General features: G+C 43.4%; 1 protein-coding gene across 1 annotated transcript in view; it reads right to left on the minus strand.

Annotated features, from left to right (window-relative positions):
• LOC142564839 (carboxypeptidase inhibitor SmCI-like) overlaps window positions 1-7,231 on the minus strand; it is a 37,655-nt gene extending 30,424 nt beyond the window's left edge. The window contains exons 1-2 of the mRNA XM_075676018.1: window positions 6,979-7,231; window positions 1,867-2,043 (exon numbers count right to left, since the gene is read on the minus strand). Of these exons, the coding sequence (XP_075532133.1) occupies window positions 1,867-2,043; window positions 6,979-7,042 (241 nt within the window). The 5' untranslated portion in view covers window positions 7,043-7,231. The remainder of the gene's footprint in view (window positions 1-1,866; window positions 2,044-6,978) is intronic.
• Window positions 7,232-19,284: the final 12,053 nt, after the last annotated feature.

Genomic DNA, 19,284 nt, shown 5'->3' on the forward strand with positions numbered 1-19,284 from the left:
ATGAATTTCAAAAAAAGCAAAGTACAAGAACAGCAAAAGAGCACAATGTTGAGATCTAAATTACAGCATCATTGTGGCATGCATGTAGGTACAGGTAGAGAGGCGGGTTCTACATTTTCTGTACTGATTACCAGTCTTTTCGTTAGAGAAAAAGTGCTGCTGGGTGAGATTCCAGTGGAGATTTTGAGATCTTCGTGGAGAATGCGATGTTCATTACATCAACAGAATAGGTGCCCTAGGAAAGACAAACGTGCTCCAGGGTGGCAAGTGATGAACTTGAGCAATGAGACCACGGAGAGTGCATGTACAGTACTAAGTGGAGTACTGCAAAGCAGGGGTAATGGACAATTAGTGAGAGAGTTACACCCTGTCACGCACGCACCAACTGCTACATTTAGTTAACTCTAGTTTAGGTGCCGAAACACATTACACATTGCTCCTGTTGTTGCTATTTCTTTATTTCTCTGGTTCTCGGTCATTTTCATCTTTCGCCATGCGTATTTTCTTAAAGTAGGATTTATAGAATTTTGATGACCCAATATGTGACTTCCTTCATATCTGGTTATATATATTTTTATTGCTTTTTAGTAGTATAAGTAAAATTTAAGTGCTTTAGTGCATGCAAATATAGCGTTATTTCTACTGTGATACATGAAGTATCAAAAATGGTCCTTTTGCATTATGATGTGTAACTTGGTTAAACTATTGTGCCTATAGTGGAGTAAAGTCCAGGTTAAGGCTTTCGATTGCAATTAGGCTATATCTTTACCATTCATAATTCGAAATAAAATGAATGAATACCGTGAACCTAGGCATCTAGGTTAAGTTAAGGCGCTAATGATGAAGGAGAATGGCCGCATTTTGCGTCTATTCCGAATGAAGATGCCACAGATTTGCTCGTATTCGTACACGGATTCAAGTACTAATTAGGAATCAGGTACGAGTATATTTTCGCTTCGAATACATGGGAACCATTGTGGACTCTTGTACCCATCTGTGAGGACGGCCTCAATGTTACCCACATTCCTTGCTAATTTTATTAATGCGTATTTTTTCCCACAGAAATAGAAAAATAAAGCTAGAATATAATAATTCAATTGAGCACGCGAGCTAAGTGCGCGTTGGTGGGTTTTCCGCTATCCAATGAGCTGTTTCCTTTGTTATCGAGAAACTTTATGGCCTGAGCTGCCCTTCTCGCTCTGTCGACCAGCTCCAACTGGCTCGTGGAGCCTTAGCTGGACAGTACGGCCTCCCATGGTCGTGTGATGGGATGTCTTATTGTTGAGAGCTTGCGTTTGCCTACGCGCGTCCATACCATGTGGTAGAGCGTTGCGCATCCACGGCAGTGTGTGGGTTTTGTACAGTATAAACGCAGAATTTATAGCCTGGTACAAACTCAAACATGGGCACGCGTTCGTAGTTACCGCTACACTGCGGTTTCCTTTCGCGTGGGAATGCTGTGCGGTCGCTTTAGTGTCCTTCGTGACAATGGGCAGTGCTGACAGCTGTGTGTATGTAGGCATGCGGAAGTGGCTCAGGATGTAACTCCTCCTCGCCTCTCTATCGCCGGTCATCGTGTGCGTGCGGTCGAACGCAGGCTTGTTCCTCTTGATTGTCGCGTAAGGTATTGGGCTCCGGAGTTCTCACTATGTGTATGTAAGGTGAGAGTTGGAGCGCTTGCGTCCGTCTGGGATGTAGGGCCACAAAAAATTTGCTGCCGGAGTGGAGTCCTTCAGGCCACCAGAGGACCTGACAAGTCAATGAAGCCCTTCTGCTTGGATCTGGCCGCGATGGCTTACGCTATCGCTAGCTCCCAGCGCTCCTCAAAGACAAAGGCGAAGCTCATCATTAACCATAAATACTTACGGCGCGGGCAAGTTGCCTCACATTCCTCTTTTGTGTGGAATCTGTTGGGGTGATCAGAGCAGACATAGGTTATTTCGCACCTATTGGACTCGCGCACGAAGCTCCACTTTCGATGTACAATGCTGCAGCGTTCTACTGTCGGTGGTATGTCGCAAGAACTGTTCCGTGCGTCGACACCTATAAAAAGTAGAATCACAAATAGATGATCAAGTCATTTGTAAAGACCATTCAATCAGGCAACAATAGTAAATTGTTTCTTACCTGCCTCATTCAGTAATTTTTCTTTTGTGCGACAGTGAACGGTAAAAGAAGACACTGCATCATTACAGCATGGCGCGGCTGCTTTAGCGCGAGTGACCACAATTTATTCCAAATGAAAATGAAGTTTTCGCATTGTGACACACTTGCAGAAACATACATCGGTCACAACGGGAGCTGGATAGGACGCTTGGTTTTGTTGACAGAGGTTCGCCCAAACCCCTGAGGAAATAGAACAGCCTTAAACGCTTGTTTGGCATGCGTGACATTCTTTTGTGTATGATAGAGGCATTCTTTCTCCATGGAAAATATCCGCGCGGAGTTGTGTACATCTTTCACAGAATGGCGTCGTTATATTCACCTACAATGCCGGTCTCAAAAATGACGACCGCGCTAGTCAATTATGGACCCAGAGCTTTGCCAGAGCAATTGAAAGTCGCCCAGCTAGAGTGGTTACGTGAGTCAGCGGCTTCAAGGTCTGCCTTCTAATCCACAGAAATGAGGCCGAGTGTATTAGCCGGTTTTTCTAAGTGCCTGTTTGCCCCCCCCCCCCCCAGTTTTATTTGAGGCGCTATATCCAATTGTCACGCCGCTCCAGGGCTCCCTCCTTATACAAACTAGGCGATTGAAATATGTTACGATGAGGCGAAGAGAATGACGACGGTCATGAAGACGACGAAAAGTGGACACATTATTTTTATTCGTTTGCACATGACACTTTAACCAGTTTTTGTACCACGAAAATCTTTCTTATAGCATCCAAATTATGGCCAATCCCCCGCAGTGGTTACGCGCCATCGAAGAATGAAATCCAATCCAATCGAATTCAGGCTGGCTGGGCTCTATTCCGTCTCCGCGAACTTTCGCTCTTTGTAAACATCTTCTAAGGAGTTTTACACGCGTAACAATGTGTACAATGCGCGTGAGAACAAGAGATATTTAATACACGTGCGCAACTCTCTACTTTGACCAGCAGAAAAGTGCTTGTCCTCTTTCGCCCGAAAATGAACTCAAACTGAATTGCCTAATGAACACATAAACTGCCGCACGCTATCTCTCGTCTTGTAGGGCTTCCTTTTTTTGTTCCCTATTTATAAATCACGTTACGTGCTCAAAGGGGGCGGTGGTATCGTCCATTAGCAGCAGCAGCTTTTGATGATGATTTATTGGCAGCCCTTCTGACGCCGGGCCGGGACTAATAGTCACCTAGCCTGCTTGAGTTGCTCAGGCATTCAGAGACATCGAGTACCATCGCCACGTGGCGGGCATCGCTTGAATCGCCGATAGTGTGGATTGTGCCCTGAGTCCGCTTCTACACAAAAGAAATTTACGCATGCGAGTATGACATGGATAGTTTTAAATACCATTTCGCCGGTGGTTGTACCGCAGCCATAAAAGCTGGTCTGCATCCTCGAACGGCACGCACAAGTAATTTCATTCAGCTTCGATCCTATAGTGCTGTTGTAAGATGAGTGACTGGTCTATGCCGAGCGAAAGATGTGTGAGCGCCGAACCTTCCTTTCGCCACAATCATTATCGGTTTCATTGTCGCTTTTGGCTTCGACTAAACCGCATAAAGCATTTTCGCTTGTTTTAAAGCTCAGCGAATAATCGCTTTAGAGAATAATCACGATATGTTGATCAATACGCAATATTTACTGTACAATGCGACATGAAATTATTGCGTGGAATGTCACTCGGCCGTAAAAAAATACAAGAAAGAATTGCAAGAAGTAATAATTAGTAAGTACTAACTTTCGTAACATAAGGTTTACGATACGACTACTGTACCATCACAATTGTCAAGGACCCCCATTGCAAACATTCACTAACTAAATTAACTAGCACAGTGTCAGGGCTCACTGGCAAACATGAACACTTCACACTCGATCACTCGATGACCACGGAAACTTGCTATGAAAATGCTGACGTGAGGAATCGCGGCCGCTGCAGCGAGCGAAGGGACGCCTCAACTCAAACTCAGGGGTCAGAACACGGTGTATGCAAAGCTATGAGCGTTCGGCTTACCTAGACAGCGGCCGCAAAGCAGGAAGCTTCCAAGATAAGGCCCGCGCGACCGCGAGTGGCCGTAGTACAACGCCACGCCTCCCTTCCTTCCCCCGGTGTCACGCACGCGACGGCATATAGTGCGCTTCCGCCCTTACGCAAGCGAAATTGAGCAGCCATCATAGGCTCACCGTCGCACGTTTTCACTCGACGCACAGCACAAAGGGAGCGAGGACGATATTATCCCAGCACGTCTCTATCACCAACAATACCGGTAGCAACTGTCAAAGGAAGTCAACCTGGCGTGCCTCTGCCTACCTTTATCCTCTGCAATGCTTTGCTTCGTTTGTCCTTTCCGCATTTGCTCTACGTTAGCTACACTTTCCTCTAGCTGGCGTTACTCTGCCGCGGGCTCGCGCTCCTTGGCACTTACCTGAGGGCGAGATTTTCTTCACCTCCAGGAACCTTCGTCGTTCGCTTGCTTCGCGGCTTCAGACAGACACCGCCGATTTGAAGAGCTGGACGGTTATGCTTGCGCGTAAAATGAGGCACGATAATGTATGCCGAAAATTGATTATGGAAAGTAGGCTATAATCTGGCTACTTCAACTGAGGTGTACAGGAATTCACCCTATCTTATAACAAGTGTAAGATTCTGCTCCAGAAATCAATAAGAATTGGGTTTTACAACAATTTCACCTAACTAGGCAGAACATGAGCAAAACATGTACACAAATACTCAAGGAAATGTCGAAGGACTGATTGTTTTGCTGAGTGCCAGTCCACCGCCGAATGGAAGTTATTGCTTCTTTGAAAAAGGTACATTTGGCGCGATTCTTTTGAAAATACACAGTCGCAGCATAATATACAAAGTGTTCCTGCTAACCTTAGCAAGAGCTTAAAGATATGCGAATGCCACGGCGCTGGACAGAACCAAGCTAATGTTGTTTGCCGTTACTTGGAGATACGAAAACTATGTTTTTCCTTCTGCCTAGTGAAATATTGTCGATGAATTAATTGCTTTCGAAAATTTTTCAGCAATCCTTAGATACCCATCGGCTACCTGCAAATTGGAATGTCGGGAAGGTGGTCCCATTTCATAAGCCCGGTAGCAAACATTCGGCACTCAACTACCGCCCCATTTCCCTCACAAGCATTCCTTGCAAGGTTCTTGAACATATTCTGTACTCACATTTAGCAAAGCACTAACACAATAATTATACACAAAAGCACAACATGGTTTCCGAAAAAACTTGTCATGTGAAACCCAACTTCTTACTTTTACTCACAGCCTTCATCTTATTCTCGACAAAGGTTCTTTCGCAGACTGTGTTTTCTTTGATTTCACCAAGGCCTTCGACAAAGTGTGTCATAAATTACTCCTATTTAAACTTAGTAAACTTAATCTTGATCCTCACCTGTTTGCATGGCTTGAACATTTTCTCTTTAATTGGTCGCAATATATTGTGTTAAACAATCATATGTCCCCATCTAATCCTGTAGACTCTGGTGTGCCCCAAGGATCAGTTATAGGCCCTCTTCTTTTTTTAATTTACATTAACGATTTACCCAATGACGTTTGTTCTAACATTTACCTTTTCGCAGATGACTGTGTTATCCTCCGTGAAATCTCGGACAAATCTGATCACAAATTCTTACAAGACGATATAAACGCTATCTCTAACTGGTGTGACGTATGGTTAAGGCAACTTAACGTAAGTAAATGTAAATCTATGCGTGTAACTCGCAGCCATGTTCCTCCACCGAACTATTACCTTAATGATACTGCCCTGGAGGTCGTAACCTCCTATAAATACCTAGGCGTCCACATAACCTCGTCACTTTCCTGGTCGTTGCACATCGACAACGTAATTAACAATACTAATCGCATGCTAGGTTATCTCCGCCGAAACTTTTCTTCTGCTCCTACATCATTAAAATTAATTCTATTCAAAACGCCTATTAGGAGTAAAATGGAGTACGCCTCATCCATCTGGGACCCGCACCTCGAAACCCTTACTCAATCACTTGAACTAATCCAAAACAATGCCGTACGTTTCATTCATAGCAAAAACAGCCGTACATCAAGCGTAGCTGCCATGAAAAACTCTCTGCTGCTTGCTGCTCTCTCAGCCTGGCGTAAGTGCTTTCGCCTTGATTTATTTCATAAACTATATTTCCACAATTCGTACCTACGCAATAATCTAATATCATCTACTACCTACATTTCCTCTCGCATCGGCCATAGCCATAAGGTTGGAATCATTCAGTGCCGCACCAGAACCTCTAACGAATCATTCATTTCTAGGACTTCTCAGGAATGGAACCACCTTTCCGGTGCAGTTGTCGCAATCAAGGACAACTCAAAGTTTCGTTCGGCCTTATCAGACGTCATTACTCCCGGATGCAATTAACTAATCACATTTGTTGTTTATTGCTGCTTTGTTTATTTACTTGTGTATGTTTTGTTTACCCACTCCCCTCTGTAATACTTCGGTCTTGAGGGTACAATAAAATAAAGAAATTGAGACTATTTATCTTCTTAGAGGGAATGAAAACTATAATTTGAGTATCTCCTAGCGACGGCAAAACACATTATGTTCTGTTCAGTTACGTGACATTCGCATATGTTTACTATTACTAAAGTTAGCTGGAGCACCCTGTATAATCAGGTCACTGCAGTCAGCATGTTTCGTTATCGTCAAATCTATTTTACATTTTGCTGAAAACCATCGCCTATGGACTGAATTACTGCAAAACCTACCGCGCATTGGGCGTAAGTGCGGCACGCGTAGAACGTGGACGTATTATTCCGTCTTCAAGTGAATAACAAATTATTCGCACTTACGTGTAGAACGTCCAACAGCAGTATTCATAACCAATAGGAACACGAGCGCGTGTAGCGCCCACATTTCTATTATGCTGTACCCTAGTTGGTATCCCCTCAATGCAGATAAGCAGGGCTACTTTTTCACAGTATGCTTGAGCCGTATAAGAGAAATCACGTCTGTAGAAAACTTAGGTAGTTGCATGGTAAATCACTTTATCTTGTTTGTGCAGATCGTGAATGTAGGTGTGTTCTTTGCGCAGAGGCATTGAACAGCACGGGTAGGGTGTAAAGGTTTTTAATAAATGCTCATTGTCCGAATTGTGCGAGGACACACAGACAAACCCTTGTGGTGGACTCGGAAAGTACTGGTTTGCGTGACTGTCTCTCGCCTTACCACCAACGAATTGTGTGCTTACCACACAATGTGGCTTCTTAGTCTATGCCATTGTGAAACCTTAGAAGCAAAAGCCACTGTTGATAATCACAGGTGCTTAAAGTGCGTCATGTACCTGGTGGGAGATCTAGATCCTTTTTTTGCTTATACTGAGGATGGAAATACTGGCGCTTCAAAACGTACCAGTTGATGTTGAGGCGGTATGTACACTAAAAGTTAGTAACAGTACATGTGTCTTTATCGTTGTGCTGGAGGACATGTAAGAATTCAGGTGGCTTCATTACAATAATGTGGAAGGCCACCGTAGTCGTAATGACTTCGGCACTGTGGTCATCATCTGCAGTTGGCGTACCACTCTTCTTCGTGCTTGAACACGACCAGTTTCAGCGACAGTGTAAACCCTCTCCAATAAATGACCATTTTTTATTCCTAAAAAGAACTGTGAATGTTACTTAACCACAGGAAGCACAATTTCATTTATACGTAAAAATGAAGAGTCCAAAGCAAGTATACGTTAACTTTACTGTAAATCAATAATGAATCTTCCTGAAATTTTATGAAACATTATGGCTTCCTTCCTTATCAGCAGAATCGTTATTTCCTGCATGTCTGAAAACTGCATGAGCTACCGAAAGGCGGCCGCCATAATTTGACTGCTGATGCCGCATTAGCAGAGTGTGGTTGGGAGGCTGACAGGGTTTACATTTTTTTAGAAAAAGTCAAGCATATGCATGAACAGCCCGAATTTCTAACCTTGTCACATGTAATAGAAGGATGTTGCCATATGTTTGCTTTAGAAATTGAATAACGATCTCTTACAAAGGTCACGTGAAATTCTGCTTTGATGAAATGAATGACGCATTTCTCTCGTGGGTCCGAAAGAGGAACTTTAACATCACCAATAACGATATTGCTGCCGCAGACACCCCGAAGCTGACAGATCCTTGATAACACGCCTCCCAAGGAGAAGATGAAAGAGCAATTGTTCAAGATGTTTTTTAACCTGTTTCGCAACAAGCAAAATAAAACTGCGCACTGCAGACGAAAGTGACGACACAAACACGGCTTGAAAGACGTATAACAGTGTCGTCGCAGTGTATCCTTTCACTTTTGAAATGCCTGATCCTCCCTTCACAATGCCTTTTAAAGCAAATAGATTTGCCTTTGTCGCCCGTTTTCGCGGATTGTGATTGGCAGTCGCACGTTCAACTCAGCGCTGATGCAAATGCGCCGGTACCAAAGACGTGCACCCTAAGGCAAACGAGGTGGGGGGGGGTGAGGCACATTCGTTACTAAATGCGAAGGTATACCTCTCTTCAAAAGGGACAGAGTGTCTGCCTATATTACTACTACAGATGGGCTTGTTAACGGCTATGTTCACTCCAGAATTATGCAATGAAACAACAAGCGGGAAGTGTTAAGACCAAAGCCTTAGATGGCTCATGGGTTCAAAATTTCACTGTCTGGCGTTATCGCATCAAAATTTAATGGTACAATACAATGGGACCAAAATTGGGGGTCGCAACCGCTACCTTTCGTGGGATCTTTGGTGTTTAATAAAGTGAAATTAATGAAGGCACAGTTAATTAGGACGTCGGTAATTAAGGCACTCGAACTCACAACCTATGATAGGAGTCCAACTCTGGGCCTTTGTTGTTAATTTAGACAATTAGCGCCACAGGTAATTAGGATAAGGCACTCGAACCCACAAGATTTGGCATGAGTCGAACTACGACCATTGGTGCGAATTAAGAGGAAGTTAAGGCACAGTTAAGATACTGTTAATTAGGCCCCCAAACCCACAACCTTCGGGGGTGAAAGTGATAGGATAGAACGACGTATTCGAATGAGACTGTCGATTAATTTAATGAATGGCTCCCGAGCACGTAGGCTTTTTCATTCATCCTCTTTTTCTCACTATGACAAATAGAGACCTTCAAGTAAACCGATCCTTTAACAAATGGAAAGGTCTTTGCGGAAGAATTTGGCAATTCATTTAGTAAAGAATCGTTTATAATTTCTGCATATTTTTCTGTCCCCACCATACCACTCCGCCGCGACAAACTTTTAGGCAAACTTTCTTGCTCTTTTCTTGCAGAAAGCATTTGCCAAAAAAAAAGACTATTGTGCCCTAATGAGTAGAGCAACTGGATTCTGTGTTCGAGGACAAAGGTTCTGTTTGCACAACGCTCACAGAAAATCTCTTCCTTACATTCAGGCAAGACAGGAAAATACCTACCACTTAGGTCCGAAAATGAGGCAAGGAATGATTCATAATAATGTTTTATGCAGCAGTGTTTATGGGGATTAGCATCTCTGACAATTGATGCAGCTTTCCGGCTTGCCCCTTTATCTGTTGCCATGAGTGGCTGTTGTTATTTATGGTAATGCTGCTGATCACGAATGCATAAAGACTATTCAATGATTCAAGTGCACTCACAATATACTAAAGAGGGTTGTCATACTGTGATGGCGTACGCACAAGATTAAGGCCGTTCTGTCTCAACAGCCGACAAGCTTTTGTACATATGTAGCAAGGCACAATACGCATGTAGATGTAGCACTATCTTTTTTCTTGAAATATGTGTATATAAGACCAACGGTAAAAATCTTCCCGGTCACAAAGTTATCGGATAGCAGCCTCGCCACAACGATTGCATTCTATCCTGCTAGATGAGCTGCAGTAAATGTTTGCATAGCCTTGCGGAACCAAAAGGCTCGTAGCGCATGGTGCATCTCTATAGAAAAAACCTCAAGCTTAAGGCTTAGCCTCGTTTTGCGCTTTCCTTAACTCCACTTTCATGTGAAGGTATCTACGCATCTGCTAGTGCTCTAAACTATAAACCGTTTTCTAAACCTCTGAATAGTGCTGTAGATTCTTGTCCCCTTCTTTTTCTGTGTCTAGCTTTCTGTTCGTCGCTTCTTTCTCCGCTATTTCTTTATTTCTATCCTAAGCTTCTTTAGCAATAGCGCATAGCAATTGTTCATTTTCGACGTTCCTACTGCCGTTTTGCCTCCTTGCACGAAGTGTATATTCAGCTACGTCATTGTGATCTCAACCAACAAAAATTTACTCGTTGGTGCTGTTAAATTTCGGCTTAGCAACAAGGCAGTTTGCTCTGCAGATTACCATTTTATTGGTGCACCTATCACGATAAATGAGTATTGGTGCTTCCTCCACTTTTACGTTTATGTTTATCGATTTTCTAATTCTTGATTGCACTGGAACTATTTTCTGGCGCATGCAATTACCGTCAATTCCGCACTTCTGGCATTCGCTAATCTTAATGTTGTGAGGCGAATTCATCTCGTAGGTACGTACCGTGAATAAACAACTTTGTCTCAACATCACTATCTACCTTGCGCTCAGTGTAACGTGCTTTGCCGGCTGCTTCGACGGTGTAAATGATTTGACGATGTGGCGCTGTCCTTACGAGCACTTTTTTTAGAGCAGCATATACGACGTTCGTAGGCGATTAAATTTTTACTGTGGCTCCTTACAGTCCTTCTATAGGCTTCTTTTTCATGAGCGCCTATTCTTGTCCCGGCACACAGGTTGCTTAACGCGGATATATTGTCGTATCGCTGTGCTCAAGAAACTATGGTGAAACAATTCGCGCAGCAACATATACCGTTCATGTTAGAAATGTCGCAATCACCAGAGCCTCATTTGACTGAAGAAAATTGTACGAAGAAATCACCACTGGATGAGAATAACTGCGTTTGTGGGCGCGTGTGGATTCTGGGCTAATTAATCGCTCTGTGTGTTGGCCAGAAACTTAAGAGCACTAAAACACATATGTGAAAACTCTCGCCAGTCTCGGAAGTATAAGTAAGCGCTGCAACTGTGTCCTCTTTAGAGCACATTTTGCTACATATAACAGCGTTTCCATTGTTAAAATATAATGTAAAAATCACAACGAGATTAATGAGATGAGGTAAGCGTTCTGAATTGCAAGTAAAAAAATTTGCTGCACGTATTAGCTGCTTATAGTTTCCTCCAGCAAAAATGGGTTGATTGAAGTTGCAGTGGCAGCATTAGCAATGACACTCCATCTGGGCAAAAGTACATTAGCTTCACGGAGCCGTTTGTAATTTTCCGGAAAACGCATCATCACTAATCTGGGCGCCATGCTCAATACGCGAGCAGTTTCGTCATTTCCAACGAAACTGCAACACTGGTAAATATTTAAAAAATGTTTCTATGAAGTATTATGAGTTAAAAGAATGAACCTTCATAGAGTACTTTATTTACCATTCATAAACAATAAAACACCTACCAATATACAGCAACTGTAATAAAATGTTCTTTTTCGACAAAACATTAAGGGCACAAATAATACATCATCACAATGTGATGCCAGGTGTTTATTAAAGATATAGGAGACACGAATGCGTGGACAGGAATGTACATGTCCTATGTGCTATCCTTGAGTGCTATTTTTTTATTTTATGCCTCTTCAACCGCATGGATCTTACACATTGTAAACAGTCAGCGGTCTATGCCGATTAAAAGACGAGACGTGCATACAAATGGCTGGACGAACCCCTCTGGTGAACATGTAATCAATTCCATTAAATTAGGCACAAGAGAAATGAACGAGCGAGATTTTGTTGACTTTTGCTTACTAATTGCCCCTCTCGTTGTAAATACATTGTTAAAGCTTTGTAAATTGGCCTTTGTTTTACAAACAGTATGTCGGTGTACTTTATAAAGTATGCTGGGTCATTATGGGAGCAAAACGCGATGCAAGCCCTCAAAAGTAAGCTATAATTTCGAATCTAAAAAAAAAGTTGATTTTCATTGTCAGATTAAACTTTATACAGGTCTGCTTAGCCTTCCAGTTGCAAATTTAGCACTTCCATCGTCATTATCGCTTGTTTGAGAGTTGTTTTTCTATTCAAGAGTGCGATATAAACTTAGGCAAGTAAGAGGGAAGAGCTTGGCTGTTGTTTGCCGAGGCTCACGCGGTGCTAATACAATAATTGATTCAGGTGAACGAGTGATATGTTACAATGGTTGCTCACGTGCAGCTCTTGCACAGTGAATACGTACTTCAGTGGTGTTTGAAGCATTCAACGTAACGGTCGCCTAACTTGTGATTACATTTGATTTCCTGCCTCATAAATCTGTTACATTATTTTCCCGATGATATTTTTGTTACAAGTTTGGGACCTATCCTGAAATGGGGCGCGTCTATGGCTTCCGAATGCGCGTTGCCGCATAGCTTATCAAACACCATGGATCTGATTGCAACTGCTTCAGATGATGTTTGCAGCTTCAAATGCTGGCAAGCCACACCCATATCCAGTACTATGGCCAGCCCGGCCGCTGTGTTGAGAGCGTCGTTACGGTCTTTGCGCTAAATGGCATATTGACAGAAAAAGTTTTTGTGCACACGATTGAGGTGTGTCTCTCGCACACAGACATCATCCTTGGAATAAAGCTATGTACAGTTCCTTAATTCCATCTTAATTTTACAACAGACGTCTCACATTCCAATGTATTATTATTGTAGTTGCATTAAAAGTGTTTTCGGCTTATGTCAAAAGAGATTAAGTTAGCTCTTGAGACCATTCCACGCCCCGCGATGCGAGTTTTGGCTTTTTTCCAAGCGCGCCCCACAGAGCTAGTCCGTTCCTTCGGCCTCTGAGACACCGAAGTAGTGTTCTTTCCATTCATCTTCACTACCGAGGCGGTAGATGAACCTCGCCCAGGGAGCACACTCGGATGTTCTTGAGGCAGCTCGGGACGGGCATAGCCCCTGGAACCAGCAGGCCCCTAGGTCTGCTGGCCCTACTTGACTGGAGGCTTAGCAGTGTTTGCTGCTCCTGCCGGGGGCTGAGGTGGGATGGGGAGGCGCGGATGGCGTGACCGCTGTCAGACTGCCTTAGACTCGGGCGGCCGGCGCATGACGTGACGCTGCCCCCCGGCAGGTCAAATTGGTGCCGACAGGACTGCCCTGATTGTGAACGGAAAAACGCTTACGTGACCCTTAGAAGGATAGGTTAGGCTTGAATTTCATTTTTTATCATAGTTCTCTTCTTTTCGCGAGTAGGCGGAGTGGTTTCCATCACAGTTGGCACAGCCGATTGCTGAAGTGCAGATGCCCAAACAGTTTACTTGAGAACTACATTTTTTGCACAAGCCCGATGCAGCTTTGCAATCCATGCCCGAAACGCTGACACTTGAATCATCGCCGCTGGTTTGGGATATATTGTCTGACACGAAGCTTACAAAAGCCGCATTCGGTTGATTCAAGTAGGTTGCTGGCTCCAAAAGTAATAATTATGCGCTTGATGGCTAATTTTTTATCGCCTTGCTTTATTGCAATTCCTTGTACCCTTAATAAGTTCTGCATTTGCTATCCTTCACGTAGTTCGCGTTCATTGAGTTCGAGAAGGTCATCTTCCGAGATGACACCACGCAATGTGTTCATCGATTTGTGTGGGGCCATTTAAACGGAAACGTCCCTAAACGCTATAATGCTCTAAAGTTGATCCTACTCAATTTTTTCGCGAATTTCCAGAAAAAGAAATCCACTTGCAATCTTCCTTACTTTGTGGCATGAGCCAATTACTTAGAATTAGAAAGGGTAAAATCGTTCGGACTGCCTTAGTTTCATGCTTATTGCGTAAAACGCGGGACTTGGGACAAGGCTCATTCCGTTGCATAAAAAAATTGAATATTTCATTGGTGCGCCCCTCTTCAGGGAGCAACAGGTAGTGCGGGTAAAGCATTTGCCATATAAATGTGAGAAAATTCGGCGGCGATAGAAATCACCGAGCTCAAGAAGGGGACGCTGCAAGGGTGGAAGAATACCAGCAGGCGTCAGCTATGCATCGCCGATATATATATATATATATATTATTTTCCCTGACACGGCTAATACACGCAAGGCTACACGCGGGAGGGTCCGACCCTTATCTGCTCGGGTACGTGTTGACGCAACCCACCAAACGCCTGCTTATGCAGCCGCCCCTGCGGGGATTTCCAAGGTCATGCAGTCATCATTTACGGTATTCTTTTATGAAACTTCCACTGAAAATATCAGCTTCGCGAAGCGAATATCAAGCGTGATAGAAAAATGAGCTGGGTGCACAGTGTCATTGAAATAATCGACTTTTCTCCAACTTTGACAATGAATAGATCAAAATCACCCAGACAAGAAAATTATGACGTGGCCGTCTTGTGAAGTGCCCTCTTAGCAAAATAGACTTTTAAATACACATGTTGCTTCTTCATTACTTACAAATAAATATGGTGCCATAATTTGAAGTACAAATGGCGCTAATGGGTTATGCACACAAATTGGTACCCAACGCGCGTCTCATGTATCGGGACCCCTAGCCTCACATTCTATTTGTGGCGCATGCTCCCGTATATGCTAGCGGATCAAGGTGAATGACCGCATTGAGAGCGGAGCAGTGGCTCTTGCAGCAGGCATTACTTTCTCTTTCTTTAGACTGGACCACTTTACGAATCGGCGCACATTTATTTTGGAGGCAATAAGCGCTTACTTGTGCATCACCCTGCTCTGGTCTTGGCTTGAACTAGGATGAAACATCTTTTTTTGGATTTCAAAGTATTACCAAGCCACATACACTTTCCTGGCTTAGGACACGTTTACTGTGGCAGCAGCAACCTTCTGCAATGAAAACGGCAAGTGTTGATGATAATAAAGAAGCATAATTTTCATCCCCATGGCCCCGACGTTCTGCTCGTCATCCCATAACACCTGCATTGGACCGTCCTCCGCCAACGTCATGACGCTCCTTGACTGGGCACTAGGGCATCTCGCGCACAAACGACCATGTGTGCCGTCGCTACTTATGGCTGGGTCTGTATTATCCAAAACAAAGAAATAATTATTTGGATCAAGATCTATCTTTCTGATCACTGTTATTACGTGGCGTTCAATCGGGTTTCCTCCAGAGGTGTGGCACTTGATTCTGGGGCCTGATTCCCCAGGGATCTGTGCCCAGTCCTTTGCTTTTTCTGGTATTCATAGTTGATATTCTTAAAGACATGCCTGCGAATATCAGGTTGCACGCTGATGATTGCGATGATTGCACGCTGATGATTGAGTAAGCTCTGTACAGGATCAAACGGAGTTAACTGAGATTTTGCCAAGGTCATTTTGTGGTGTGAGCAGTGGTGAATGCCCAAGAATTTTGAAAAAAATTTCATGAGGATCACTCCCAATGAGAAACCCCGGCTCTTTAGTTATTCTACTGCTGATCAATTCCTATGAGGTTGAGCACTGTAAATATTTAGGATTACTGAATACTAGCCAACTCTCTTGGAATATACAGATAGATAGAGTTCTAGCCAATAGTTGAAGGAAGCACACTAATGTTAGCTACAGCTCAAGTGCGTATCTTGCTTACAATTCCATTATCCATCCTACGTTAGAGTATGCTATGATAATAAGGGATCCTTTCCGCAAATCAAACACTGAAAACTTCGAAAGAATACCGAAAAAGGCTCTAAGATTCATTTACAACTGATATGGTCACCGCTCTATTAGCGAATTAATAATAAAACGAGCAATCTCAAACCAGTTACTAATAGAAATGATGTTCGTAGACTTAAGTTCTTTGATCAATTGGTAAATAGTCGGTACAAAATTAACACATCACACTTCTTGGTTCATCTGCACGTTACGCAACTAGAGACCACCGCTCGCAAACAATTACCCCTTTAAGGGAATGAATCAATTCCTTCAAATATTTTTTATGTCCTCGCAGAACAAACGATTGGAATAAACTCTCTAATGAAGCTGTAACCCAAAAATCTTTGCTGTCGTTTTAAGAGCATTTCATTTAAAGTGTTCTGATCCTTAAAAGTTAAAAGTTGTTTTTTCTTTCTTGTCCAAACGTACGTTTCCTATGAAAATGTACCACTCCGCTATGGTCTAACCTAGACCGCACTATTTATAAATAAATAATAAATAAATACGTGAACCAGAAGCCAAAAGGAAGTATTGTCTCCGCAAGCGGCCCATAGGTCCAAGCATCCGGCATTGACTCAACCTCCAGGATCCCCCATTCTCTGGACTCGGCTAATCGGGGCACGGTTAGACGCGGAAGGGCCCGACCCCCATGTGCTCGGGTACGTGGTGTTGCAACACACCAAATGCCTGCTCACGCAGATGCCCCTGCGGGTTTTTTTAATGAGATGAAAATTATTTCAGTTTTCTTTTCAAAAAGCAGGGTTGCTTGTATGTTTCCGTGCATACGTTATTACGATACGAATTAGAATGTGCTTAAGTACTGATACTTATAGAAACCTCTAGTTTAGCTCACTATTGATAGTTATATCCACATGCCTAAGTGAAGGGGCCACAAGAATGCATCGTCCCCTACCATCATAATTAAAAAGTTGGTTCATTTTGTTATAGATACTCTTCGAAGGAATCTCTTGGGTTCACAAAGTTTGATCACGTGGTCATGTGCCCATTGCTTACCTAAGCAGCCTCCATTGCCTTCAGTTTTACAATGCATATGGATGACGTTGGTGCCACTCTGTAAACATCTGTTCTTGCAGATATCGTAGACGGTCCCCGGATGAACAAGTACGAAGCTATAGAACCCTAGAACAGATGTAAGCGCTTTCGGAGCTCATTATGCCTTGCCAAAGGTGTGGGAGCAGCGTATGCGCAGCTTGTACTAGAGTCGAGGCTAGAAAGGTATCCCAAGCTGGTGGAAACTTTCCACTTCGGAATTGTATCAGTATCAGTGTTATGGGTTTTCGTTCTTTATTTTCCAGTCAGTTTGAAGCCGTGACTTCTCACATTCCTGACTGAGACCGTTTCTTGGTGGGGTCTCACTCTGCTTATGTATTTTTTGCCTGATCATTTGCGGGTTTCAGTTGTGGATGATTTGCTGTCAGTGGGAACAAGGCGTCAAACATCGATGTTTGATACTTAACAGTGGCTTGTAGAAAAAATGTATTAACACTGTTGTATTTCGTTCGTTCTGTTCATTCTGTGGACTATAACAAAACGTTCACCTTAGAAAATTCGCGTGCTCTCGGTGTAGTCCGTCGCCCCCGTTTGGCTCCTTGATTCAAAAGTGCGCCCATTCACTTACTTATGACACGTGACCGATAGAGTGGGCGTAAGGTTAAGTGAGCTGAAGTGAGTGCGTGTTGGTAACGTGCCAGAAACTTACTAGGTGTAACGAGAGATACTCAATGTTACCGAAGTTCCGGAGTTGAAGTTTTACGTTCGAAGGTTATCGATATAACGTTTGAGGACTAGTGAATTTCTTTTCACGCTTCAGGAAAGCTGTGCAGGCCTAGCACCCCGAGAGGTCGGCAAGGCATGCAGTCCTTGTGACGTAGTGGTCCGTGAAGTGGACCGCACGAATGCATCCCATTCCTTAATATGCCAGTAACTGTTTCCGTACCAGAGAACTGCGCACGTCTCACCTCTAGCATTATACATTTTGCAGCTCGAATGAAGCGCAGGGTTTAGCGATCACGAAGCTGCATTTCCCACAGCTGGTCGCATAGTAGAAGTGTAAAAGCACCAACGGTTTCGCAGTCGTGCGCTTTAGCTTATGCTGGCGTGGCGTGCCACTGGAATCAGCCATCTCATTCATTTAGCGCAAAGTACTCCTGAAAAGGGTCTACAGCCAATGATACTGTTCGAGAAAAGAAATTTTATTTCTCGGTCGTTCCCGCTCATCTCTGAGACTACTAACATCTTTATTTGACAGAAACTGTGAAGACGTGCGGAAGAAAACAGCGTGCGTTGCACCATCATCAGGAAATAATATCACTGTAACACAATCATCACTGTTTTTTTCAAAGTCGTTTATGCGCATGAAGAACCGTAAGAGCCTCAACACAAAACTATATTAAACACCAAATAAAACAGTTTTCTTTTGCTAAACCTTACCCTTTAATTTTACATACAGCATACATTTGCGTACTTAAGCCTGTGATCTATAACCAGCTCTGCTATGAAGCCGAGGATCTCTTAGGTTCTCTGGGAACATGCTTTCTTGAATATATTGCAAGGTTCTGGAAAGATAAAGAAATTGCGTTGATATGAAGCTGATTATCAATTGCTGATGGAAAGTCACGGATCACAGCTGCCAGTGGTGCTAAAGTATTAGAAAAGTTTTGCGAGAAACCGTGCTGGTAATAACAAAGTTGTTTGCTTTGAATATGGTGGTGTAATTTATCAAGTATTATTTCTCTTGGCGGTATAGCGAGGTCCATGACGGCTCTAACACCAGAATGGAAACAATGGCTAGTCCACAGCTGCGTACTTTTGTGAAAGAGAAACACAATGTGCACAGACAATGGAACTGAGTATCGTGTGGAGCTTTTCGGCGGGAACGCAAGCGAGCGGGTAGAAATGCGTCCGAGACAAAGGGCCTGATGTGTGCACGCACTGCCTCAAGGAATATTTTGTCGTGATTGTGTTCTTTTAAGCAAGAAGGCAATAGTTATAACCGTTGACGCACTACGCGGTAAGCCAACGCATATCCCAAGAACTTGAACTTTGATTCTCCAGTTTAAAAGCAGGGTATGTTCTATGTGTTGGATGTGACAGGCAGGCTCCAATGCAGCATTCAAACAAACGTACATATGCATCATAGAGTGCTTGAAGTTCCTTTCTGCATGGAACTTAAACGACAAAAAGTATGTCAACTGCTTTTTACAGAATTCACTTGAGAGTCCCCAGCATAAGTCTCTCTTAAACACAACTCCCAAGAACATGCGGCTTATGCTGGATAATACAAGTTGTACATCGATCGGTATACCACATGCAGAAATTGGCTTCCAGGTGAATGCGACAACTGCACACTTTGCAGATGAGATATCCCGTCATTGTTTACACAGGTAGCATGATGTCAAAGTCGCTGCCTCCTGAATCCGAGCGCCAAGCTGAAGTCAAGGCACACCTGACGTC

The sequence above is a fragment of the Dermacentor variabilis genome, chromosome 11, assembly GCF_050947875.1.
Source record: "Dermacentor variabilis isolate Ectoservices chromosome 11, ASM5094787v1, whole genome shotgun sequence".
Taxonomy (NCBI): Eukaryota; Metazoa; Arthropoda; class Arachnida; order Ixodida; family Ixodidae; genus Dermacentor; species Dermacentor variabilis.